This window comes from Nerophis ophidion, linkage group LG01, assembly GCF_033978795.1.
Source record: "Nerophis ophidion isolate RoL-2023_Sa linkage group LG01, RoL_Noph_v1.0, whole genome shotgun sequence".
Classification (NCBI taxonomy): domain Eukaryota; kingdom Metazoa; phylum Chordata; class Actinopteri; order Syngnathiformes; family Syngnathidae; genus Nerophis; species Nerophis ophidion.
The window spans coordinates 17,182,030-17,209,424 of record NC_084611.1 but is presented as its reverse complement, the minus strand read 5'-3'; the positions used below and the strand labels follow the sequence as shown (position 1 = coordinate 17,209,424).

At 42.6% G+C, this 27,395-nt stretch overlaps 1 protein-coding gene and 1 non-coding gene across 2 annotated transcripts in view; one reads left to right on the top strand and one right to left on the bottom strand.

Moving 5' to 3' along the window:
- adgrv1 (adhesion G protein-coupled receptor V1) overlaps positions 1-27,395 on the top strand; it is a 469,843-nt gene that overhangs the window by 205,587 nt on the left and 236,861 nt on the right. The window contains exons 38-55 of the mRNA XM_061897509.1: positions 479-609; positions 679-778; positions 855-1,034; positions 1,109-1,272; positions 3,589-3,676; positions 8,093-8,171; positions 8,239-8,377; positions 12,825-12,966; positions 13,039-13,304; positions 13,371-13,546; positions 15,570-15,697; positions 15,769-15,950; positions 18,216-18,362; positions 18,444-18,524; positions 18,610-18,874; positions 24,309-24,431; positions 24,500-24,722; positions 24,787-24,991. Of these exons, the coding sequence (XP_061753493.1) occupies positions 479-609; positions 679-778; positions 855-1,034; positions 1,109-1,272; positions 3,589-3,676; positions 8,093-8,171; positions 8,239-8,377; positions 12,825-12,966; positions 13,039-13,304; positions 13,371-13,546; positions 15,570-15,697; positions 15,769-15,950; positions 18,216-18,362; positions 18,444-18,524; positions 18,610-18,874; positions 24,309-24,431; positions 24,500-24,722; positions 24,787-24,991 (2,819 nt within the window). The remainder of the gene's footprint in view (positions 1-478; positions 610-678; positions 779-854; positions 1,035-1,108; positions 1,273-3,588; positions 3,677-8,092; positions 8,172-8,238; positions 8,378-12,824; positions 12,967-13,038; positions 13,305-13,370; positions 13,547-15,569; positions 15,698-15,768; positions 15,951-18,215; positions 18,363-18,443; positions 18,525-18,609; positions 18,875-24,308; positions 24,432-24,499; positions 24,723-24,786; positions 24,992-27,395) is intronic.
- On the bottom strand, positions 10,344-10,417 carry trnai-aau (transfer RNA isoleucine (anticodon AAU)). The gene has a single exon. It is a non-coding gene; the product is annotated as a tRNA-Ile (tRNA).

The following is a 27,395-nucleotide window of genomic DNA, read 5'->3' as shown; positions in this document are numbered from 1 at the left end:
GGATCCAAAAGGGACTGGACTCTCACTATTATGTTAGATCCACTATGGGCTGGACTCTCACTATTGTGTTAGATCCACTATGGACTGGACTCTCACACTGTTATGCTGGATCCACTCGACGCTCATTGCACCAGTAGCCTCCAAGGTTTCTCATTGTCATCCCATTGGGTTCAGTTTTTTCTTGCCTGATGTGGGATCTGAACCGAAGATGTCGGTGTGGCTTGTGCAGCCCTTTGAGACACTCGTTATTTAAGGTTATATAGCTAAACATTGATTGTTTGATTGATTGATCCCTAGTTCATTAGATGTAAAAAGTCAAGGGCGTTCACGGCGTATTCTTGCTGCGGATGTTGGTTGATTTTTTTAGGGCTTACAGCAAATGACGAGGGCCCAATGGGGCCCCCCAAGTCAAAAAAGTTTGGACACCCCTGGTTTAGTTAGTTTGGATTGATTGAACTAAATTGTTTTTGTGTTGCAGGTGAACAGCTGTCCTTATTAGTTTTGAGGACGGCCCCGGGTCTGGGTAATCTCACGGTGGACTGGGTGATACAAGGTCCCCTGATGGACCGGACCTTCACTCGTACTTCCGGGGCACTTTTATTCACTGAGGTAAAAACACAACACGAGGACATAGGGCATGTGTCAAGGCAAATTAAAGTTTTCCGTCATTTTGCACAGGGAGAGCTGACGCACACACTGGTTCTGCAGCTTGTTGATGATGTCACACCAGAGGACAAGGATGAATACGTCGTTTCCTTGACCAACATCCAAACTTTCGGTGAAACATCTGCTTCCGCTGTTCCGCACGGACCAATTAAAATCAGTATTCATTTTGGCGTCCTTTTCTGCTGAAGGCGTCGCCGTGCCAGGACATGCCAGTCTTGACGTTCAAGGCAGTGAGGCGGTGCTGACGGTGGACACTAGCGACCAACCGTTCGGCTTGTTGAGCGTAGCGCCGTCATCCCTCAAGGTGACCACGGAGGAGCGAGAGCACACCGTCAACGTCTACGTCAACAGGGAGTTTGGATCCTCAGGTGAGATTCGAGTTCTGTCTGGTCCAGTCCGCCGCTGAATAATTTGACGCGACTCTAAAAATGTTCTTTCTCAGGAGCTGTGAATGTGACATATGAGGTTCTCAAAGGTTCCCTGCAGGACCTTTCCCAAGTAGAAGGAGCTCTTGCCGAGCCAGGACAGGACTTCCGAGCTGGAAGTGGCTTTGTGATCCTTCAGGAGGGTCAGACTTCTGTGGCCATCCCTGTCACCATATTGGAGGTAAATGGGTTATACTTGTATAGTACTTTTCTACCTTTTTACGGTACTCAAAGCGCTTTGACACTATTTCCACATTCACCCATTCACCATACTTGCCAACCCTCCCGGATTTTCGGAGAGACTCCTGAAATTCAGCGCCTCTCCCGAAAACCTCCCCGAAGAAATTTTCTCCCGAAATTCAGCCGGAGCTGGAGGCCACGCCCCCTCCAGCTCCATGCGGACATGAGTGGGGACAGCCTGTTTTCACGTCCGCTTTCCCAAATATAAACAGCTTGCCTGCCCAATCACGTTACAACATCTACGGATTTTAATAAAAAACTGCACACACAAGGAGACGAAGCAGAAGAACGAGCCATGGCGACGCCATCTGTATTAGAGTGATCAATCAATCAATCAATGTTTATTTATATAGATCAGGGGTGCCCACACTTTTTCTGCAGGCGAGCTACTTTTCAATTGACCAACTCGAGGGGATCTACCTCATTTATATATATAATTTATATTTATTTATTTATGAAAGAGACATTTCTGTAAACAAGTTAAATGTGTTTAATGATAATACAAGCATGTGTAACACATATAGATGTCTTTCTTTCACAAAGACAAGAATATAAGTTGGTGTATTACCTGATTCTGATGACTTGCATTGATTGGAATCAGACAGTAATGATGATAACGCCCACATTTTCAAACGGAGGAGAAAAAAAGTTGTCCTTTCTGTACAATACCACATGAAAGTGGTTGGTTTTTGGCATCTAATTCATCCAGCTTCCATACACTTTACAAGAAAAACATTGGCGGCAAATTCCGTAGCTTGCTTGATTGACATTCACGGCACCCGAGGGTCTTGTGAGATGACGCTGGCTGCTGCCAGTTCATTATTATGAAAAAATTGACAGAGAGGAAGGCGAGAAACACTTTTTATTTCAACAGACTTTCGCGCCGTCCCTTCCGTCAAAACTCTAAAGGCCGACTGCACATTTCCTATCTTCACAATAAAAGCCCTGCTTCATGCTGCCTGCGCTAAAACAAAATAAGAGTCTCGGAAAGCTGGCGTGCACAAGTGATGTGCACGCCAGCTTTCTGAGGGATCGCTTGTGCACGCCAGTTTTCCGAGACTCTGTATTTAGTTAGCGCAGGCAGCATGAAGCAGGTCTTTTATTGTGAAGATAGGAAATGTGCAGTCGGCCTTTAGAGTTTTGACGGAAGGTACGGCGCGAGAGTCTGTTGAAATAAAAAGTGTTTCTCGCCTTCCTCTCGGTCATATTTTAATAATAATGATCTTGCAGCAGCCAGCGTCATCTCACAAGACCCTCGGGTACCGTGAATGTCATTTAAGTGACGTCTTGGTGAAGATTGATGATCGCTAATTTTTAGGTCTATTTTTTTTAAAAGCCTGGCTGGAGATCGACTGACACACCCCCCGCGGTCGACTGGTAGCTCGCGATCGACGTAATGGGCACCCCTGATATAGATAGACAACATAGAGTGATCAATGTTGTCTGTCGCCATCTCCTGGTGAATGTTGGCTATAGTGTTATGGGGTTGCTTTTTGATTGGCCAGTACGCAAATGGCAGAAGAAAGGTTACTCAAATAGTGAAAGGTAAGTGTTGTTGTTGTTGTTTTTTTTTAGTAAACAGCAAGCACAGTACAGTTAGTAGAACAACTGTGTTTTTATTACTGTGTGTTTGATAGGTGCTGTCTAAAATTCAACTATTTCTTTTATTTATGTATATGGCCCGGGGCGGGGGAGGTCCTTTTTTTTTTTCCTTCTTTATCATGAAAAACGGAGGTTTTTGTCATGAAAAAGGGAGGTTTTTGTGGTTGGTGCACTAATTGTAAGTGTATATTGTGTTTTTTATATTGATTTAATAAAAAAAAAAAAAAAAAAATCTTTTTTTTTTCTTTTTAAATAAAAAATCTTCTGCGGCCCGGTACCAATCGGGCCCGGTGGTTGGGGACCACTGAGTAAAATAAAAATATATAGCTAGAATTCACTGAAAGTCAAGTATTTCATACATATATATATATATATATATATATATTTATATATATATATATATATAAATAGATAAATATATATATATATATATATATATATATATATATATATATATATATATATATATATATATATATATATGAAATACTCAAGTTGATGAATTGGCTATAAATATACTCCTCCTCTGTGTGTAATTTGGTACCAACCCCAAATTGAAGGGACGTTCTGCTCTCACTGAAAATACACTGCATGGAAATCAATATGTTGCTTATAAAACAACAATTTAAGCTGTTTCTTTGTTGTGCTCCAACAGGATGACATTCCAGAGTTGCAAGAATACTTCCTGGTCAACGTTACATCGGCGGTGCTCATCACGACCCTCGCCACCGTCCCACAACTAGGTATACTCGACTATGATGTGTTGTTGCACCTTTTCAAGATGTCTTAACACTTTCCTCCTACGATGTCTGCCGCCACTTTGCTTGAGTAGAGGTTGCGTTTTGCACATTACCAGGTAATAAAATCTACGCTTCTGTGTGCCGACCGAGATCAAAGTCGAAAAGATTCCCTGTTTGAATGTCAAAACTCCGCCATTGTAGTTGATCAGAGCTTGCTAGCAAACGCTTTACTTCACGCCACTGTCCAGTTGGGGAATGACAACCCAGTGATTGATAGACGGGCTTGCCAGGCTTATGCTTATAGACCAGGCCCGCCAACAGGTTTTATCCGGCCCACGGGATGACTTTGCTAAGTATAAAAATTAACCTGAAATTTTTGAATGAAAGAAACAGCTGTTGTAAATGTGTCCACTAGATGTCACAATAGCAATTATTGTATCTTTGTAGATCAGGCTTTGGCAATTATTTTGACTCGGGGGACACATTTAGAGAAAAAAAATGTGTCTAGGGTCCGGTATATCTATTTTTAGGGATACTAATACAAACTTCACAATAATGTCTGATTGAATTCTAAAAATGTTATGACAGTCTGCCTTAAAAAAACTTAATGGAGTTTTACATTTTTCTGTGAACGATAAAACACTGAATATTGACAAAATATGAATGCCACATCCCTTTCGATTGACATATTTTACAATGAAGTGAAACGCAACAAAAATTCAACAAACAATGAAATACAAACCCTATTTCCATATGAGGTGGGAAATTGTGTTAGATGTAAATATAAACGGAATACAATGATTTGCAAATCCTTTTCAAACCATATTCAATTGAATGCACTACAAAGATAAGATATTTGATGTTCAAACTCATAAAATTTATTTTTTTTGCAAACAATAATTAACTTAGAATTTCATGGCTGCAACACGTGACACAGTAGTTGGGAAAGGACATGTTCACCACTGTGTTACATCACCTTTTCTTTTAACAACACTCAATAAAGGTTTGGGAACTGAGGAAACTCATTGTTGAAGCTTTGAAAGTGGAATTCGTTCCCATTCTTGTTTTATGTAGAGCTTCAGTCGTTCAACAGACCGGGGTCTCCACCGTCGTATTTTACGCTTCATAATGCGCCACACATTTTCGATGGGAGACAGGTGTGGACTGCAGGCGGGCCAGGAAAGTACCCGCACTCGTTTTTTACGAAGCCTCGCTGAAATAAGCAGGGGCGTCAATGATAACGTTGCTTGGATGACAACATATTTTGCTCCAAAACCTGTATGTACCTTTCAGCATTAATGGTGCCTTCACAGATGTGTAAGTTACCCATGCCTTGGGCACTAATACACCCCCATGCCATCTCAGATGCTGGCTTTTGAACTTTGCGCCTATAACAATCCGAATGGTTATTTTCCTCTTTGTTCTGGGGGACACCACATCCTCTCTTTCCAAATATTATTTGAAATGTGGACTCGTCAGACCACAGTACACCTTTCCACTTTGCATCAGTCCATCTTAGGTGAGCTCGGGCTATTGTTCATAAATGGGTTTGGCTTTGCATAGTACAGTTTTAACTTGTACTTACGGTACAGATGTAGCGACCAACTGTAGTTACTGACAGTGGTTTTATGAAGTGTTCCTGAGCCCATTTGGTGATATCCTTTACACACTGTTGTCGGTTTTTGATGCAGTACCGCCTGAGGGATCAAAGGTCCGTAATATCATCGCTTACGTGCAGTGATTTCTCCAGATTCTCTGAACTTTTTGATGATTTTACGGACCGTAGATGGTAAAATCGCTAAATTCCTTGCAATAGCTCGTTGAGAAATGTTGTTCTAAAACTGTTTGACAATTTGCTTACAAAGTTTGTGAATTACTTAGCATTTCATGTAAGCTGCTTCTATACCCAATCATGGCACCCACCTGTTCCCAATTAGCCTGCACACCTGTGGGATGTTCCATATAAGTGTTTGATGAGCATTCCTCAACGTTATCAGTATTTATTGCCACCTTTCCCAACTTTTATGTCACGTGTTGCTGGCATCAAATTCTAAAGTTAATGATTATTTGCAAAAAAAAAAAAAGTTGATCAGTTTGTACATAAAATATGTTGTCTTTTAGCACATTCAACTGAATATGGGTTGAAAATGATTTGCAAATCATTGTATTCCGTTTATATTTACATCTAACACAATTTCCCAACTCATATGGAAGCGGGGTTTGTATGAACGAAGGGTACAAAATAAACCCACATACAATCTGATATATCTGATTTAGCACTAAGCTTTAGAACTTTGTTGTGAAAAGCTCCTTCTGTGTCTGTGGAAACGCTTCCCGCCCACACTGCTTGGTGCCTCGTCTGAGCTGCTGTGACGTAGATTAGTAACTAATTTTATCATCATAGTAACTGTTATATCATCCATAAGCGCAGATTCCACCCATTGAGATACTTTCTATTGTTGAAGACTTATGGTCATTAGAAAACATCACTGCACATCATAATGGCAGCTACAGTTTCCATCTTAAAGATCTAAAAAAAAAAAATATTTGGGAATGTCCGGCGGGCCAGATTGAAAAGCTTAATGACCCGCATGTGGCCCCCGGGCCTTAATTTTCCCAGGTCTGTTGTAGATGATGCTAAATATTAAAAAAAAACCAAAAAAACACTTGATGTTAGTGCACCAGTCGAGGAAAATGAGCAAACTACATAAATAACATCCTGTAAGTCGATTTTGTTATCATTTTTTTTATCTTGATGGATTGAAAATGAACACCAATGAGTAGACTGTGTCGTGAAGTGGTGGTGACGAACCCCAAGATGCAAAAAAAGGCAGGCTTGTTACAATAAGTCAGGATTTTTTTCTTTCAAAAAGTTTGCATTTTTTTCTGTCAAAAAGTTGGGATTTTTTTCTGATACACCTAGGTGTCATATATTTTTGTATCTCACTAATGCTGACAGTAAGCATGCTATTGTTAGCTTAGTAGTGTTAGCATGCTAAGTTTTTTTTTAGCTCATTTTGCTCATATTTTGGACGCTATCTGGCCAGCTAGCTAACGGTCAGCATTTTAGTTCAGCTTTGGCACTTCAGCATTCACATAAATTGTCTACTCATACTTGCCCACCTTGAGACCTCCGATTTTGGGAGGTGGGGGGAGGGCGTGGTCGGGGGTGGGGCGGAGGCGTGGTTGGAGCGGGGGACGTGGTTAAGAGGGGTGGCGTATAATTCCCCAACTTGAGTATTTCATATATATTTCATATATATATATATATATATATATATATGTATATGCATATGTATATATAAATACATATATATGTATGAAATACTTGACTTTCAGTGAATTCTAGCTATATATATTCATTTTATTATATATATATAAACAAAAGAAATAGTTGAATTCCCGACGGCACCTATCAAATACACAGTAATAAAAACACAGTTGTTCTACTAACTATACTGTGCTTGTTACTAAAAAAAAACAAACAACAACACTTACCTTTCACTATTTGAGTAACTTTTGTTCTGCCATTTGCGTATTGGCGAGCGATCTCCGAATCCGGGAACATCCTTTGTTGTAGACATCTGCAAATGAGAACGGGATGTTGCTTCCAGCTATCAGCTTAGCCATCTTTGTCTCAGCATAAGATACACCATCGGGTCTCCATTTTGCGAGGTGGCCCATAATACTGGGTTGTGAACGATGCTGCGCTGCGGACGCTTTGTGCTTCGCTGACCGTTCATGGCTGAATATCCGTTCGGCCGCCGTGTTCAATGGAGAAGTCTGTTCTGCAAAATTTACAGGCAACATACCCCTTCCCCTTCGAACTCTCCTGGATAAACTGAAATTCTTGTTTCCAATCGTTCTGGAACTTGCAAGCGTATTTCTTCATTTTGCCCGTCGACGGTGTAATATTTTGGGTTGGAGTCAATAACCAGGCGACGTGATGAAGTTACGTCTCTTTACTGTGGGCTTCAGAACAGACTCTCTAATGCATGTTTCTTTGACTGCACTTAAATGTAAAATATATTTACATTCTATTCTATGTACAGTAGATGGCAGTATCGTCCTGTTTAAGAGGGTCACAACATTGAGTCAGGTCTGACTCAATGTTGGGGGGCGTGGCCTCCAGCTCCGCTTGAATTTCGGGAGAAAATTTGTCCCGGGAGGTTTTCGGCAGAGGCGGAAAATCCGTGAGGGTTGGCAAGTATTCGTCTACTGAAATTGCATGTTGTAATTTAAAAAAAAATCTATATATTATACAGGTTTTGAAGGCGGAAACTACCAAATTGGCCCTTTGATGGGTCTGTCTTGGGTACTCCTGTTTAAGAGCGTTGGCAGTTTGCAGCGCAGAGATGCCAATGCTAAACATAGTGTTTTTAACCATGTTGTAAGTTCATCTCTCATCCTACGCCACAGACACTCAGGGTTTGGTGGCCCAGGTCAGCATTGCTGCGAATGACGGAATCAGAGGCGTCATTGAATGGACAAACACAATGTAGGAACACACTCAGGCTCCATGTCAAATGCGTTCGGTTTGAACGTTATTTTTTGTTTTTTTCTAGGTTCGACGTGAATGAAACATTAGGGACTCTGACGCTGGTGGCCTACAGGAACAAGGGCGCTCATGGGAATGTTTCTCTTCTCTTCTATGCCCAAAACCTGGAAGCTCAGGAAGGCCTGGACTACACCACCAATGAAACGGTACAACCATGCAAACACTGTGGGTCTGATCTACTGAAGGTTTGCACGTACTAAAACATGTGCACACTTGATTGTTGATCTACTATACTATTTGGGACGGCGTGGCAAAGTTGGGAGAGTGGCCGTGCCAGCAACCTGAGGGTTCCTGGTTCAATCCCCCCCTTCTACCAACCTTGTCACGTCCGTTGTGTCCTGGAGCAAGACCATACTTGCCAACCTTGAGACCTCCGATTTTGGGAGGTGGGGTGTGGGGCGGAGGCGTGGTTTGGGGGCGTGGTTAAGAGGAGAGTATATTTACAGCCAGTATTTTTATATTGGCTGTAATTAATATATATATATATATATATATATATATATATATATATATATATATGTGTGTGTATATGGATCGGTTCGCAGCCGGGTGTGAAGCGACCGGAATGAGAATCAGCACCTCCAAGTCCGAGTCCATGGTTCTCGCCCGGAAAAGGGTGGAATGCCATCTCCGGGTTGGGGAGGAGACCCTGCCCCAAGTGGAGGAGTTCAAGTACCTAGGAGTCTTGTTCAAGAGTGGATCGTGAGATCAACAGGCGGATCGGTGCGGCGTCTTCAGTAATGCGGACGTTGTACCGATCCGTTGTGGTGAAGAAGGAGCTGAGCCGGAAGGCAAAGCTCTCAATTTACCGGTCGATCTACGTTCCCATCCTCACCTATGGTCATGAGTTTTGGGTCATGACCGAAAAGATAAGATCACGGGTACAAGCGGCCGAAATGAGTTTCCTCCGCCGGGTGGCGGGGCTCTCCCTTAGAGATAGGGTGAGAAGCTCTGCCATTCGGGAGGAACTCAAAGTAAAGCCGCTGCTCCTCCACATCAAGAGGAGCAAGATGAGGTGGTTTGGGCATCTGGTCAGGATGCCACCCGAACGCCTCCCTAGGGAGGTGTTTAGGGCACGTCCAACCGGTAGGAGGCCACGGGGAAGACCCAGGACACGTTGGGAAGACTATGTCTCCCGGCTGGCCTGGGAACGCCTCGGGATCCCCCGGGAAGAGCTAGACGAAGTGGCTGGGGAGAGGGAAGTCTGGGTTTCCCTGCTTAGGCTGTTGCCCCCGCGACCCGACTTCGGATAAGCGGAAGAAGATGGATGGATATACACATATATATATATATATATATATATATATATATATATATATATATATATATATATATATATATATATATATATATATGTATGAAATACTTAACTTTCAGGGTGCTAAACATAAGTTTGGTGGTCTAGATTGCGTTTTTTATACCGCATAAACGGTGGCATAGATTATAGTTGTGTACAGCGTGTTCAAAAGTAGCAAACAACACTCCAGGTTGGAGCGTGGAGTGCAGTAGGCGACTGATTTCATGGTGACAGCCCGTAGTAGACCTACTCAGTGACCTAGTGGTTAGAGTGTCCGCCCTGAGATCGGTAGGTTGTGAGTTCAAACCCCGGCCGAGTCATACCAAAGACTGTAAAAAAAATGGGACCCATTGCCTCCATGCTTGGCACTTAGCATCAAGGGTTGGAATTGGGGGTTGTATCACCATAAATGATTCCTGGGCGCGGCACATCTGCTGCCCACTGCTCCCCTCACTTCCCAGGGGGTGATCAAGGGGATGGGTCAAATGCAAAGGAGAAATTTCACCTCACCTAGTGTGTGTGACAATAAATAAATAAATAAATGGGTTGTACTTGTATAGCGCTTTTCTACCTTCAAGTTACTCAAAGCGCTTTGACATTACTTCCACATTTACCCATTCACACACACATTCACACACTAATGGAGGGAGCTGCCATGCAAGGCGCCAACCAGCACCCATCAGGAGCAAGGGTGAAGTGTCTTGCTCAGGACACAACGGACGTGACGAGGTTGGTACTAGGTGGGATTTGAACCAGGGACCCTCGGGTTGCGCACGGCCACTCTTCCACTGCGCCACGCCGTCCCAATAAAGAAGTGGCCCGTACGGGGATCGAACCCGCGACTTTGTCGTTATTAGCACCACGCTTTAACCAACTGAGCTAACCGGCCTTTTAACTTTTTAACAATTTAAATTTAGTACAAGCAAAATCCTCATTTGAATAAGACGGTTTGGACCACTTTTGCACTTGTTACCAATTGTACACACAGTCTTAGTAGATCATTTACGCCCACTAGGAGTACACCGATTCCGGTACATTTTTGGCACTGACCAAATCCTGCCGGTCCTACCAGGAACAGTACCATGTTTCGGTACCTGGGTTGCGCGTGACGTCACGCCCGGTTCCCGACTCAGCCTCAACTCTTCGCATTTCGGCACTTTGCGATCACTCCAGCAGCACTGAGAGCAAACTCCGCCCAACCACCTCTATGGAATGTTGAAATTTTCAATGCCAACAAAGAAATTGAGTCAAAAAATGTGCTAACTTCCTGCTAAAACACATTGGCTTTGCCATTGAAGTGAAGTGAATTCTATTTATATAGCGCTTTTCTCTAGTGACTTAAAGCACTTTACATAGTGAAACCCAATATCTAGGTTACATTTAAACCAGTGTGGGGGGCACTGGGAGCAGGAGGGAAAAGTGTCTTGTTCAAGGACACAACGGCAGTGACTAGGGTGGCGGAAGCGGGAATCGAACCTGCAACCTTCAAGTTGCTGGCACGGCCACACTTCCAACCGAGCTATACCACCCCATTGACTTGCCACTGATTAGAATTGGCGATTTTACATGGCGATTTCAACACCTCCAAACGTGTTCATGGAAACTACAACTAAGATGTGATAAGTGCAATGCTTACAGTAATATTGCTTTCTGGGGCGCAGCAAAAAAAACAAAACAACACACCATAAACTATACACTACTGCCATCCAACGTCTTGGATAACTTAATGTCATACCTGCAAATGGTAGGTAGTTAGGTAGGTCTTTATTGTCATTGCACAAGTGCAACAAAACTTTGGTTTCAGCCATACCTGCCAACCCTCCCAGATTTTCCGGTAGACTCCCGAAATTCAGCGCCTCTCCCAAAAACCTCCCGGAAGAAATTATCTCCCGAAAATCTCCCGAAATTTAGCGGAGCTGGAGGCCACGCCCCCTCCAATTTCATGCGGACCTGAGTGGGGACAGCCTGTTTTCACGTTCGCTTTCCCACTATATAAACAGCTTGCCTGCCCAATCAAGTTACAACATCTACGGATTTTAATAAAAAACTGCACACATAAGGAGATGAAGCAGAAGAACGAGGAAGTTACAGCCATGGCGACGCCGTCTGTAATAGAGTGAGTCTATGTTGTCTGTCGCCATCTCCTGGTGAATGTTGGCTATAGCGTTATGGGGTTGCTTTTTGATTGGCCAACAATTTATGTGGTGTTGCGCACCTGACGGCAAGTGACTCTCGCCAGTATGCAAATGGCAGAACAAAGGTTACTCAAATAGAGAAAGGTAAGTGCTGTTTTTTTTTTAGTAACCAGCAAGCACAGTTCAGTTAGTAGAACAACTGTGTTTTTATTACTGTGTGTTTGATATATATAATAAAATAAATATATATAGCTATAATTCACTGAAAGTCAATTATTTCATGCATATATATATATATATATATATATATATATATATATATATATATATATATATATATATATATATATATATGAAATACATATGAAATATTTGAGTTGGTTAATTGTAGATGTAAATATACTCCTCCCCTCTTAACCACACCCCCGCCCCAACCACGCCTCCAACCCACCTCCGGCCACTCCCCCCACCTCCCAAAATCGGAGGTCTCCAGGTTGGCAAGTATGGTTTCAGCACAAACCTGTTTAAAATTAGACAAACAAACAGTGTACAGGGTTACAGAACAGGAACGCTCATGGGTCGCTACAAGGCACCCCGTAAAAGATGGGAAAAAAGTAAACGCTGGGGGAGGATGAGTAAAAAAATACAATCTAGACTGGGCTCCGAAGGGGGCCCAGTTTGGAGTGGAAAAAAAAACCTCCATAGTAAAGCACATATACATATTACAACATACAACTTGAGACTTGCAACAGAGGGGAGGGACTGGGGGCCTTGGTGGCGGGCTGCAGCTCTTCAGACGCTGCCGGTCCGTCTATCACCCCTTAGTGATTCGCTCATAAATGTGGTAATGAAACAAAATATGAATGAAACAACTGGACAGCAATCATAATCAGCTCATTATTTTAATGTTATAATAAAAATTGATTATAGTTATCAATAACAATTAATATTTATTAAAACACACAAAAGTGCTTAAGATTGGTACTGGTATCGATTCCCAGGTACTCAGAATTGGTACTGTATGGCTTCAAATGTGAACAGCATTCATCCCTAATTATTTAGCACCTGTTTTGTAGATCAGGCCCTGAGTGGATTCCCTCATACAATGTATGCACGGTTGCTTGTTTTTTCTCGCACAACTGAACCCTCATGTCCACACAGATGCTCCATTTTGTCAATGGTGAAAAACACAAGTTCGTAGAGGTACAGATCATTGATGACATCGTTCCCGAGGGAGCTGAAAGATTCCAGCTGGTACTGTCTGATCCTTCACCAGGGCTGGAACTCGGCCTCAATACCACAGGTTAACCATAGATTTTAGATCGGCGAATCTCATCCACCGATCTCTTGCTGAGATTCTCCTCTCGTCCTCCAGCCACTGTAAACATCCTGGCAAGTGATGATGGACATGGTGTCATATCTTTCAACACCAGCGAGCCTTTCCTACTAACAGAGCCGACATCTGAGTCAGGCCTGAGCGAGAGTGTGGCCTCCCTCCGTGTGGTCCGGAACCCCGAGGAGGGCACGTTTGGTACCGTGACGGTCCAGTTCACCATAACAGATGCCAATGGCAGCCTCGCAGATGGCGATCTAATGCCAGCCCAGGGGCTTGTGGTGCTGGAGGATGGCGTCAAGTTGAAGGTGAACACAACATTTCCGACCATTTGCGTTCATTGTTGCGTGACTGCATCAGACTTGTCGTTCCAGATGCTAGAGATCCGAGCAGTGCTGGACGCTGAGCCTGAAGCCAATGAGACTTTCACGGTGAGCCTGTCCAACCCGACAGGGGGCGCACGGCTCGGTGACCAGGTGGACGCTTTCATCACCGTCCTGGAGAACCTCGCTCCCTCTGGCTTGTTCTGCATCAGACCCACCCTTGAAAGGTATTTGATAGGTACCTGCTCAGTGGCCTAGTGGTTAGAGTTTCCGCCCTGAGATTGGTAGGTTGTCGGTTCAAACCCCGACCGAGTCATACTATGCATCCATTCATCCATCTTCTTCCGCTTATCCGAGGTCGGGTCAGGCCTCTTCGCCCTATCCGCGGGATTCCGAGGCGTTCGCAGGCCAGCCGGTAGACATAGTCTTCCCAATGCCAAAAAATACCTCCTTAGGGAGGCGTTCGGGTGGCATCCTGACCAGATGCTCGAACCACCTCATCTGACTCCTCTCGATGTGGAGGAGTATTGGGTTTACTTTGAGCTCCTCCCAGATGGCAGAACTTCTCACACTATCTCTAAGGGAGAGCCTTTGAGAGCCTCGCGGCGGAGGAAACTCATTTCGGCCGTTTGTACCCGTGATCTTGTCCTTTCGGTCGTAACCCAAAGCTCATGACCGTAGGTGAGGATGGGAACATAGATTGACCGGCTCAGGTCCTCTTCCCTCACTCGTGAACAAGACTCCGAGGTTCTTGAACTCCTCCACATGGAGCAGGGTGTCCTCCCCAACCTGGAGATGGCACTCCACCCTTTTCCGGGCAAGAACCATGGACTCGACGGAGTCATACCAAAGACTATAAAAATGAGACCCATTGCCTCCCTGCTTGGCACTCAGCAACAAGGATTGGAATTGGGCATTAAATCACCAAAATGATTTCCGAGCGCGGCCACCGCTGCTGCTCACTGCTCCCCCAACGTCCCAGGGGGTGGAACAAGAGGATGGGTCAAATGCCGAGAGTAATTTCAACACACCTAGTGTGTGTGTGACTATCAGTGGTCATTTAACTTTATTTTGATGTGCATGTGATGCGGTGGCGACTTGTCCAGGGTGTAAACCGCCTTCCGCCCGAATGCAGCTGAGATAGGCTCCAGCACCCCCGCGACCTCAAAAGGGACAAGTGGTAGAATATGGATGGATGGATGTGATGCAAAGTAGGAATGGCTGTAGTCTTGGCCCTTGTTCGCACCGCAGGTCAATTACGATTTTTTCGTCCATACAGTGGGGCAAAAAAGTATTTAGTCAGCCACCGATTGTGCAAGTTCTCCCACTTAAAATGATGACAGAGGTCTGTAATTTTCATCATAGGTGCACTTCAACTGTGAGAGACAGAATGTGAAAAGAAAAATCCAGGAATTCACATTGTAGGAATTTTAAAGACTTTATTTGTAAATTATGGTGGAAAATAAGTATTTGGTCAACATTTCAAAGCTCTCACTGATGAAAGGAGGTTTTGGCTCAAAATCTCACGATACATGGCCCCATTCATTCTTTCCTTAACACGGATCAATCGTCCTGTCCCCTTAGCAGAAAAACAGCCCCAAAGCATGATGTTTCCAACCCCATGATTCACAGTAGGTATGGTGTTCTTGGGATGCAACTCAGTATTCTTCTTCCTCCAAACACGACGAGTTGAGTTTATTCCAAAAAGTTCTATTTTGGTTTCATCTGACCACATGACATTCTTCTAATCCTCTGCTGTATCATCCATGTATCCATTTTGGTATAAACTCAACCAAATCTGCTGGGTCAAAAGTATACGTACAGCAATGTTAATATTTGGTTAGATGTCCCTTGGAAAGTTTCACTGCAATAAGGCGCTTTTGGTAGCCATCCGCAAGTTTCTGGCAAGCTTCTGCTTGAATTTTTGACCACTCCTTTTGACAAAACTGGTGCAGTTCAGCTAAATTTGTTGGTTTTCTGACATGGACTTATTTCTTCAGCATTTCCAACATATTACATGTTTGTAGGAGAAACATATGTAAATGCTGTGCTGTTTTCCCCTTAAAGCCCAATTCATTGTTATTGACCCGATTTACTCAAATTGTCCACAAGATGGCGGCACATTTGCAGGAAACAGTTCAAAATCCCTTATTAAACGACGCCTGATTCAATGGTACTCGCTGCTCAAAGTCTGTGAACTGGCATCCGTGGTGTTTTTGCGCCTGAACTCGTCTTCCGTTGTCTGCACAGAAGCAAGACAGAAGTGCTGGCAGACGAAGGAGGCGGCAGCGTCTTCCTCACCGTGTCTCGCAGCAACGGCCTGGAATCCGCTGTCAGCGTGGAGTGGGAGACACAGTCCCGCACAGCTGTTGCTTTCGGTGATTTATCTGCTTCCAGGCATCTTGTGCAAACAAACTATTTCTAAATTCCTCCCTACTTTTTTTTTAAGAGGGCCCTCTCCCGATGATGGCTCTGTACCAGAGCTTTGAGGACAGTCCAACCTCTGCCTGGTGCAACATCCCTGGCATGCCGTCTGTGCTGGCTGTGAGGCTTGATCGGAGACCCGCCGTGGGATCCTCCCACACTTTGGCCACCGTTTATCGCTGGCAGGGTGTGTTTGTGCCCGTAGAGGTAAGTCATACACTGATCAGCTCTCAAGTGGCACCTAAAGGGCTAATCGCTAGGTAACAACATGAATACTAATCCCTTGCTGGCAAGTAGAGTGCTAATTGATAGCTGGCAAGTAGTACGTGAATTGCTAGCTGGCAACTTTTGTCGGAGTAGCTAAATGGCTGTGGTGGATTGTCCGAAGCTTAAACAGCAAACAAAGTGGTTTTAGTACAAAAGTTGTATTTACCCAATATCAAAAAGTACAGAGTTGGATTGAATTGCCCATGCAAACAGACAGCATCCTCCGGAGGATCCAGAATCAAGAAAAATCATATCAAATATTGGTGTACTGGCTTTTTATGTTTCCCTCATGTGTCAAGGTCCCGTTGTTTTGCAACTGCTTGCTCCGCAACGACCTTGGATCCCTTAGTCATAACAAACGATCAAAACATTTTGTAGAATGGTTAGAGCGGCCAAAAATTCAACTTTTAGCTACATATGATCCTTCAATGGTTTCGAATAGGAAAAAAAGAAAAGAGCAGCTCTTAAGGCTTTTTGACAAGCTTTCCTCTCGGACTTCGATAGACACAAAATATGGTACAAAATGTCAGAAATTCCACTACATGGCAACTTCTAATTGCTAGTCAGCAACTATTTTGCAACTCGATGACTAGAGTGTTAATCGCTAGCTGACAACGAGAGCATTTATCGCTAGTTGGCAACTGTAGCGTTAATTTCTAGCTGGGTACTAGACCACTAATGGCTAGCTGGCAACTATTGTCGGAGTAGCTAAATGGCTGTGGTGGATTGTCCGAAGCTTAAACAGCAAACAAAGTGGTTTTAGTACAAAAGTTGTATTTACCCAATATCAAAAAGTACAGAGTTGGATTGAATTGCCCATGCAAACAGACAGCATCCTCCTACTGGCTTTTTATATGTTTCCCTCATGTGTCAAGGTCCCGTTGTTTTGCAACTGCTTGCTCCGCAACAACCTTGGATCCCTTAGTCACAACAAACAATCAAAACATTTTGTAGAATGGTTAGAGCGACCACAAATTCAACTTTCACCTACATATGATGCTTCAATGGTTTCGAATAGGAAAAAAAGAAAAGAGCAGACCTCTTAAGGCTTTTTGACAAGCTTTCCTCTCGGTATAAAAATACCGGTATAAATATGGTATAAAAGGTCAGAAATTCCACTACATGGCAACTTCTAATTGCTAGTTAGCAACTATTTTGCAACTCGATTACTGGCAACTAGAGCGCCAATCCCTAGCTGGCAACTAGAGTGTTAATCGCTAGCTGAGAACGAGAGCATTTATCGCTAGTTGGCAACTGTAGCGTTAATTTCTAGCTGGGTACTAGACCACTAATGGCTAGCTGGCAACTATTGTCGGAGTTGCTAAATGGCTGTGGTGGATTGTCCGAAGCTTAAACAGCAAACAAAGTGGTTTTAGTACAAAAGTTGTATTTACCCAATATCAAAAAGTACAGAGTTGGATTAAATTGCCCATGCAAACAGACAGCATCCTCCTACTGGCTTTTTATATGTTTCCCTCATGTGTCAAGGTCCCGTTGTTTTGCAACTGCTTGCTCTGCAACAACCTTGGATCCCTTAGTCACAACAAACAATCAAAACATTTTGTAGAATGGTTAGAGCAGGGGTGTCAAAGTCAAATACAGAGTGGGCCAAAATTGAAAACTGAACAAAACCACGGCCAAGCTTGAACAAATTAACCTTTTAATAGGGACCCAAACAAGTTTTGCATTGAATATTGAACAAGCAAGGCTCATATAACTTTATAGTGACATGTAAAACCTAGTTTTAAATAATAATAATAATAGTAATAATAAAATATCAAAGGCATATCAAATAAAATAAAAATAAAAATTGAATGCCTCTTTTCTATTTGCAGCCCTCTGAAGTAAATATCAAAATAAACTTTTTCCACAGGCTAATAATACATTTGCAAATAAAATAACAATAATGAATGAATCAAACATTCAAGCCTTGAAGTAGCAAGAGAAAGTGCATGAGTAAAATGTTAATTTTTGCACATTTGGATGTGAGGAGTTGATTTGAGATGCAAGTATTTTCAGTCTTAAGTCCGTCCCAGAAGCAGTTGAAGTGGTACTACTGTAGTATGTACAGTATGTACAGTGAACATGACAAGTTCCATTCATACCATTTGTCCCTATGATTTTCGCTGAAATTGTAAGGAGTTTGTTCGCCGCTGTGCCGTCAGCCTCCCTGCATCAGGTCTGTCTCCTTTGCCATCCATCTAGTCCGCCAGGATTCAGGACCCGAGTTCTTGTGTTGGCTTTGCAGTGAGGAACAGCACCTACGTGGCCATCACGCACGGCGGCGCTCCCTTCGCCCCTGCAGCCAACCTCAGCATCCTCAAGCTGCACAGGGACCTCAACGTCACGTTGGTCAGTGCCACCTGAATTCTTGTGAGCATCTTTACGTTTGGTTTATGGTCCCCCGCAAACCTCGTACTTGGTCTTGTCCAGGAACAAACCCTAGGCGTGGAAGCCTTGCAAGTGAAACACTTTTCCACCGAAGACGGGGATTTTCTCATAGCATCAAGTCAGGTGAGGGCAGATGTTTTAGTGAATTAATGAAGTGTGTTAAATAAAAGTCTTTAAAGTGTAACTTTTTGTTTGTTTGCTGCAACAGATTTTTGTTTGGACCGGTAGCTCCTTCACCCTCCTGCAGACGCTTGACTTTGAGGACGACATCATCAGTGTGACCCCGTTAACCCATGCATATGCAGTCTATTTAGTCCTTTGCCTGAACCGTGAGACGAGCGGTTGCCTCCTGCTTCAATGGTCCAGCGCAAGATTTGGGAATCCACAACCTCTCCCTGTCTCGGGCAGGATCAGCCAGGTGGAGACAGTCCAGACAAGGACAGAGGACACACTCTTGTTGTTTCTTCTTCAAGGTAATGGATCCATATACTGTATATATATATATATATATATGTATATATATATATATATATATATATATGTGTGTATATATACATATATATATATATATATATTTATATATATATATGTGTGTGTGTATATGTATATCTGTGTGTGTGTGTGTGTATATGTATATATATATATATATATATATACATATATATATATATATATATATATATATATGGGCTTCACGGTGGCAGAGGGGTTAGTGCGTCTGCCTCACAATACGAAGCTCCTGCAGTCCTGGGTTCAAATCCAGGCTCGGGATCTTTCTGTGTGGAGTTTGCATGTTCTCCCCGGGAATGCGTGGGTTCCCTCCGGGTACTCCGGCTTCTTCCCACTTCCAAAGACATGCACCTGGGGATAGGTTGATTGGCAACACTAAATTGGCCCTAGTGTGTGAATATGAGTGTGAATGTTGTCTGTCTATCTGTGTTGGCCCTGCGATGAGGTGGCGACTTGTCCAGGGTGTACCCCGCCTTCCGCCCGATTGTAGCTGAGATAGGCGCCCCCCGCGACCCCAAAATGGAATAAGCGGTAGAAAATGGATGGATGGATATATATATATATGTATATACAGTATGTATATTTATATATGTATATATGTGTGTGTGTATTTTTATATATATATATATATTTGTATATATATATGTATGTGTGTGTATGTATACATTGGGGCAAAAAAGTATTTAGTCAGCCACCGATTGTGCAAGTTCTCCCACTTAAAATGATGTAATTTTCATCATTTTATTATCTCATGATTTATTTATTTCTTTAATCATTTAAATATCAAATATTTATTTGTTTTATTTGGTCCCATTTGGTGATTTACCTGTCAAACTCGGCCGTCTGTGTGTAGGGATAAAACTACACATGAAACCTGACAAATTAGGGGGCGCACAATCCACTTTAGCCACCAGTTGGCAGTAGCGTGTTCAATGTGTTTTCTGGCAATTCCCACCTTTGACCACAGTTGCTCTATAGCAGGGGTCTCAAACATGCGGCCCGTGGGCCAATTGCGGCCCGCGCTTTGATATGACAATTTAATGTTGGTTCGGCCCGCGAGTGTAATATGAACGGCGCTTGATAGGTCATGCTTGCCAACGTCCCCAATTTTCCTGGGAAACCCCAGAATTTCAGGGCACCAATTCTCTCGAAGCCCCTGTCAATTTTTACCAGATCAACAATATTCAGGGAGTGCCATAATGACACTGCCGTTAGCGCCCCCTACATCCTGAACTGACAACGTGCAAGCCCAGTTGTATGTTGCATCTGGCCATGTGAGACGCACGTGTGTTATTGCAAGATATATTTGATCAACAGCTACACACGTCACACTAAGGGTGGCCGTAAAAAAACTTTTAACACTGTTACAAATATGTGCCAGACTGTGAACCCACACCAAACAAGAATGACAAACACATTTCGGGAGAACATCCACATCGTAACACAACATAAACACACAAGAACAACAACCCAGAATCCCATGCAGACCTAACTCTTCGGGCTACAATATACACACCCCCACTACCACACCTTCCCTACTTGAGTCGGTTGAGGTGTTGTAAATTGTAGCCCTGCAAGGTGTTCTGGGTATTTGTTCTCTTGTGTTTAAGTTGTGTTTGGAAATTCTCCCAAAAAGGGTTTGTCATTCTTGTTTGGCGTGGGTTCAAAGTGTGGCGCATATTTGTAACAGTGTTAAAGTTGTTTATACGGCACCCTCAGTGTGACCTGTATGGCTATTGAACAAGTACGCCTTGCTGCCACTAAAGTTGTTCTGCACAAGTCTCACACAACATGATACAGAGCCGGCACATTGATTGTGTGATATAAAAGCGTGCACGATGACATGTAGTGGAGCAGTAGTCTTCTTTTTGAGGTGCGAGGACCCCTGGAAGTACTTGAAGGTATGCTAAGGGACAAGTGATATTTATTAAAAACATTCTAAAAAACAGCAGCAATTCATTAATCCTTTATACATATGTTTATTGAATAATACTTCAATGAAGAATGAATATAAGTTCATAAACTGTGGATAAATAATACAACAATCCAACATTCAGTGTTGACAGCTAGACTTTTTGTGGAAATGTTCCATAAATATTGATGTTAAAGATTTCTTTTTTTTGTGAAGACATTTTTAGAATTAAGTTCATGAATCCAGATGGATCTCTATTACAATCCCTAAAGAGGGCACTTTAAGTTGATGATTACTTCTATGTGTAGAAATCTTTATTTATAATTGAATCGCTTGTTTATTTTTCAACAAGTTTTTAGTTATTTTTATATCTTTTTTTCCAAATAGTTCAAGAGAGACCACTACAAATGAGCAATATTTTGCACTGTTATACAATTTAATAAATCAAAATCTGATGACATAGTGCTGTATCTTACTTCATTATCTCTTTTTTTCAACAAAAATGCTTTTCTCTGATTAGGGTGTAACTTGAATTAAAAAAAATGTTCACAGGGGCTACATCACTGAAAAAAGATTGAGAACTACTGTTGTAGAGGACGTTAAAGGCAGTGCAGTCACGGCAGCCCTTAATAATGTTCGCCGGGTGAAAATTGGGTAAAATTCGGAAGAATGGTTGCACCGGTAGATTGCCGGAAGGTGCATTGAAAATCAGGAGTCTCCCGGAAAAATCGTGAGGGTTGGCAATAGAGATGCGCGGATAGGCAATTATATCATCCGCAACCGCATCACTAAAGTGGTCATCCACCAACGTTTTATCAAAGCCACAACCGCCCGCCCGTTGTTATATATCTAATATAGATGATGCAAGGCATTAGTGAGGTTAGAAAGTGTAACTCCTTCCAAATAGCACAGAAACAATGGCTTTCTTGAACTGATTTATTTGAAGGCTTACTTTCCCTTCAAATTCACCGTGAAAACTGTAATAAATAAAGCACGTTACAAACGTAAAAATAATAACATGCACAGCATGTGGATCAAACATTTTACCAAGTAAGATACCAACAAATAACAAACAAATACCTCGTTGGCCTGCATGCTTATTTTAGGAGGAAATTGTGATCTTCTGGCTCTTGTAGCCCGAACGCTTAGTCCTCGTGACACTTTTTGGTCTTTGTTACGATCAGTCGCTCTCTTTCTCCCTTCTCATGCATCAAAAAAATGTGTACTCATACCCGGAAGTAGCTTCCTTACATCCGTCGACAGACCAAACGAGACACTTCAAAATAAAAGTATGCCCACATACTGTTTCAAAGAGTGCTGCTCGTTTTTCGTATGTGGGTAACAACATTGAACTATTTATAAATGGTTGATTTCTATAGGCTAGTAAGGTAAAGTGTTGTACCTGACAAGTTTGGGCTACCTTGCTTCTGCAGCCTTCATCAGAGGTGTCACGTGATGTTAGCGTGATGTCTGTGACGTGATATATGCATGGATTGTACCATCAAGAGTTGTCAGGTACAACACTTTACCTACCAGCCTATATAAATCAACCATTTATAAATACACGTCAGTAGGCTAAATGAACCTCTTCAACATAACATTTAACGATGTATAATGTAGCGGCTGGCTACGGGGTGTTAGCCAATGACTTTGGCTGGGGGGCGGGACTTCCGGGAGAGATAGGGAAGTGACGTTGTCGACAGGAAGTGAGAGTTCGAGTTGTCCCGGGAAAAGCGTTAGAGACATGAGAGCTGTTGTGTGGTTGTATTACATCTTGTGCAATAAAGACAAGACAAACGAAGAAGTTTTATGAGCCTACATTCCTGGGATTATTACAATATATATTTCCGAATTGGTTCAACCAATTTATGGACAGAATTTCTAGGCGCAGCCAAGGCGTTAAGGGGATCCGTTTTGGTGGCCACGGGATTAGGTCTCTGCTTTTTGCAGATGATGTGGTCCTGATGGCTTCATCTGGCCGGGATCTTCAGCTCTCACTGGATCGGTTCACAGCCGAGTGTGAAGCGACCGGAATGAGAATCAGCACCTCCAAGTCCGAGTCCATGGTTCTCGCCCGGAAAAGGGTGGAGTGCCATCTCCGGGTTGGGGAGGAGACCCTGCCCCAAGTGGAGGACTTCAAGTACCTAGGAGTCTTGTTCACGAGTGGGGGAAGAGTGGATCGTGAGAATAGACAGGCGGATCGGTGCGGCGTCTTCAGTAATGCGGACGTTGTATCGATCCGTTGTGGTGAAGAAGGAACTGAGCCGGAAGGCAAAGCTCTCAATTTACCGGTCGATCTACGTTCCCATCCTCACCTATGGTCATGAGCTTTGGGTTATGACCGAAAGGATAAGATCACGGGTACAAGCGGCCGAAATGAGTTTCCTCCGCCGGGTGGCGGGGCTCTCCCTTAGAGATAGGGTGAGAAGCTCTGCCATCCGGGAGGGACTCAACGTAAAGCCGCTGCTCCTCCACATCGAGAGGAGCCAGATGAGGTGGTTCGGGCATCTGGTCAGGATGCCACCCGATCGCCTCCCTAGGGAGGTGTTTAGGGCACGTCCAGCTGATAGGAGGCCACGGGGAAGACCCAGGACACGTTGGGAAGACTATGTCTCCGGGCTGGCCTGGGAACGCCTCGGGATCCCCCGGGAAGAGCTAGACGAAGTGGCTGGAGATAGGGAAGTCTGGGCTTCCCTGCTTAGGCTGCTGCCCCCGCGACCCGACCTCGGATAAGCGGAAGATGATGGATGGATGGATGGATGGTTCAACCGCCACCCGCCCGAATCTATTTAAAATCTATTTTTTCGTTTTATCGTTTTATCCGCGGACTCCGCGGTTGTGACCGCAAACCGCGCATCTCTAGTTGGCAAGTATGTTGCTAGGGCGGGAAAGCCATTCATAGAAAGGGGCGGCCTGGCGTAGTGGGTAGAGCGGCCGTGTCAGAAACCTGAGGGTTGCAGGTTCACTTCCCACCTGTTGACATCCAAAAAATCGCTGCCGTTGTGTCCTTGGGCAGGACACTTCACCCTTTGCCCCCGGTGCCGCTCACACTGGTGAATAAATAACAGGTGGTGGTCGGAGGGGCCGTAGGCGCAAACTGGCAGCCACGCTTCCGTCAGTCTACCCCAGGGCAGCTGTGGCTACTGATGTAGCTTACCACCACCAGGTGTGAATGAATGATGGGTTCCCACTTCTCTGTGAGCGCTTTGAGTATCTAACAATAGAAAAGCGCGATATAAATCTAATCCATTATTATTATTATTATAAAGTGAATTCATTAAAAAGTGCATGTTAGATTTTTTAAGAAATCTTTTCTTGCGGCCCAGCCTCGCCCAGTTTGTGCATCCAGTGGCCCCCAGGTAAATTGAGTTTGAGACCCCTGTTCTATAGTGTGGCGATTTCCATCATTTTCAGCAGACCGCCTTGTAAAACTCCCACAGGAGAGATCCAGCTTCTGTGTTAGTAAACCGTCGACCTGTCTTCAGGCGTGCCTCCTTCCTGTGAAGTTCTCCGGTGGAGAGTCGGGCAACCTTCGCCCGAATTGGTTCAGTCCGTTCCTCATCCAGGCCTCACCTCCGTGCATCCTTTCACCACGACCTCTCACCTCAGTAAGAGTTTGACTAGAACGTGTAAAGAGAGGCAAGAATATCCGCTGACAAAGACGTCTTTTTACCAGCTTATCTCCTCCTGGCTGGTGGAAACGGCTCCTCCCTCTACTACTGGAGGGCTGACCTCAACTTCTTCTCGGTCCTACTCGAGTCCCCTCCGGCTACGAGTTTCCTCTCCTTTCAAGTCCCGTCCTTCAACACCACCAAGACAATCATAGCTTCTTCTGAGGAGATGCGCTCCAGACTCTACGAGCTCACGACCGTCTCCAATCAGTCGGACTTCATCCCCAGGTACTGTTGGAATCATCCATTCTGCCATACCCAGTTTAACAGTTTTCGCTTCCTACCACCTCAGTTTTGGCGAGCTGCGGTTTCTACCCGGCGACAGCCGACTCCAGATCGCAGTGAACGTCATCGACGATGATGTTCCTGAGCAGCAGGAGCATTTCCAGGTCCGCCTGAAGAATCCGAAAGGCGGGGCAGAGATCGGATTCGGCGGTCAGGTGACGGTGGTGGTTCCCAGCAACGACAACGCCCATGGAGTGATCGGCTTTGCTAAGGCAAGCTAATACAATCATTCACCTTCCAACAATCAACTAAATCCATTGATTCATTTCCTTCCCTGATACACAAACCCCAAAACCAGTGAAGTTGGCACGTTGTGTAAATGGTAACTAAAAACACAACACAATGATTTGCAAATCCTTTCTAAACTAATATTCAATTGAATAGACTGCAAAGACAAGATACTTAATGTTCCAACTGGAAAACTTAATTTTTTGTAAATATTAGCTCATTTGGAATTTGATGCCTGTGTCACGCCAAATTTCTTCCCCCCTACAAACCCCTTCAACTAACATATTACACAACTTTAACTGACATATTTTAACTGGCAAACTTGAACTAACATATGTTAACTAACATACTTGAACTAAAATACTTGAACTAACATTGTATATAACTTTAACTGACATATTTAACTAGCAAACTTGAACTAACATATGTTAACTAACATACTACACAATTTTAACTGAAATATTTTAACGAGCAAACTTGAACTAACATATTTTAACCAACATACTTGAAGTAAAACACTTGAACTAACATTGTATATAACTAACTGACATATTTAACTAGCAAATTTGAACTAACATATGTTAACTAACATACTATACAACTTTAACTAACATATTTTAACTAACATACTTTAACTAAAATACTTAAACTAACATACTATATAACTTTAACTGACATATTTAACTAGCAAACTTGAACTAACATATTTTAACTAACATACTTTAACTAGCATACTACACAACTTTAACTGACATATTTCAACTAGCAAACTTTAATAAACATATTTTAACTAAGTTATTTTAACTAACATACTTTAATTAACATACTACACAACTTTAACTAACATATATGAACTAGCAAACTCTAACTAACATATGTTAACTAACATATTTTGACTAAAATGCTTTAACCCACATGCTATACAACTTTAACTGACATATTGTAACTAGCAAACTTAAAAAAACATATTTTGACTAACATACTTTAACTAACATACTATACAACTTTAACTGACATATTTTAAGGAGCAAACTTGAACTAACATATTTTAACTAACATACGGTACTATACAATTTTAACTGTAATATTTTAATTAAAAAACTTAAACTAACATATTTTAACTAACATACGGTACTATACAATTTTAACTGTAATATTTTAATTAAAAAACTTAAACTAACATATTTTAACTAAAATACTTGAGCTAAAATACTTTAACTAACATACTATATCATTTCAACTTACATATTTAACTAGCAATCTTGAACTAACATATTTAAATAACATACTATACAATTTCAGCTGAGATAGGCTCCAGCACCACCCGCAACCCCAAAAGGGAGAAGCGGTAGAAAATGTATGGATGGCTGGACTATACAGTTTTAACAGTTTTAACTGAAATATTTTAACTAGCAAACTTGAACTAACATTTTTTAACCAACATACTTTAACTAAAATACTTTAACTAATATACTATACAACTTTAACTTCCATATTTTAACTTGCAAACCTGAACAAACATATTTTAACCAACATACTTTAACTAAAGTCCACAAATATTTGTTTTTTGTCTGCTTTGACCTTTGCAGAATACACCAACCACACCACAGTGTTAGAAAGAAATCATATCAATAAAAAAATCAGCTTGCGATTTAAAGTGTAGACTTTCAACTTGAATTTAAACACTTTGAGGAATTAAAACTCTGAGTGTGCCCAAACACAGAAAATATAACCACTGCTTTGACACTTAAATACAAATAATTTGAAGTAAATAAAGCCCCTGGACATCATTGAATTAAAAGTATTAAAAAAGATTGATATATTTAAAATAATATTTGCAATAGTGATGTGCAATACCACTGTGTAAAATTCAGGCTGGTATCGGCGATACCAATTCGATACCAATACTTTCTGCAAGTACACCTAATGTGGGTGGTAAAATAAAATTAAAAGTTGTGTGTTTTCAAATTATAACATTAAAAACAACAGTAAAATGTTGCATTTTTAAAGTAATAATTGGTAATAATATACTTGGTCAACATTTTGTCTTAAAGTATACAGTGAAGCACCAGTTCCATTGGCAGCAAAACAGGCCCAGAGCATAATACTACCACCACCATGTTTGACGGTAGGAATGGTGTTCCTGGGATTAAAGACCTCACCTTTTCTCCTCCAAACATATTGCTGGGTACTGTGGCCAAACAGCCCAATTTGTTTCATCTGACCACAGAACTTTCCTCCAGAAGGTCTTATCTTTGTCGTGTGGGCAATGCTGAAGCAACAAGTCCATATCAGAAAAGCACCAAATTTAGCTAAACTGCACCAATTTTGTCTAGAGGAGTGCACAACAATTTCACCAGAAGCTTGTGGGTGGCTACCAAAAGCGCC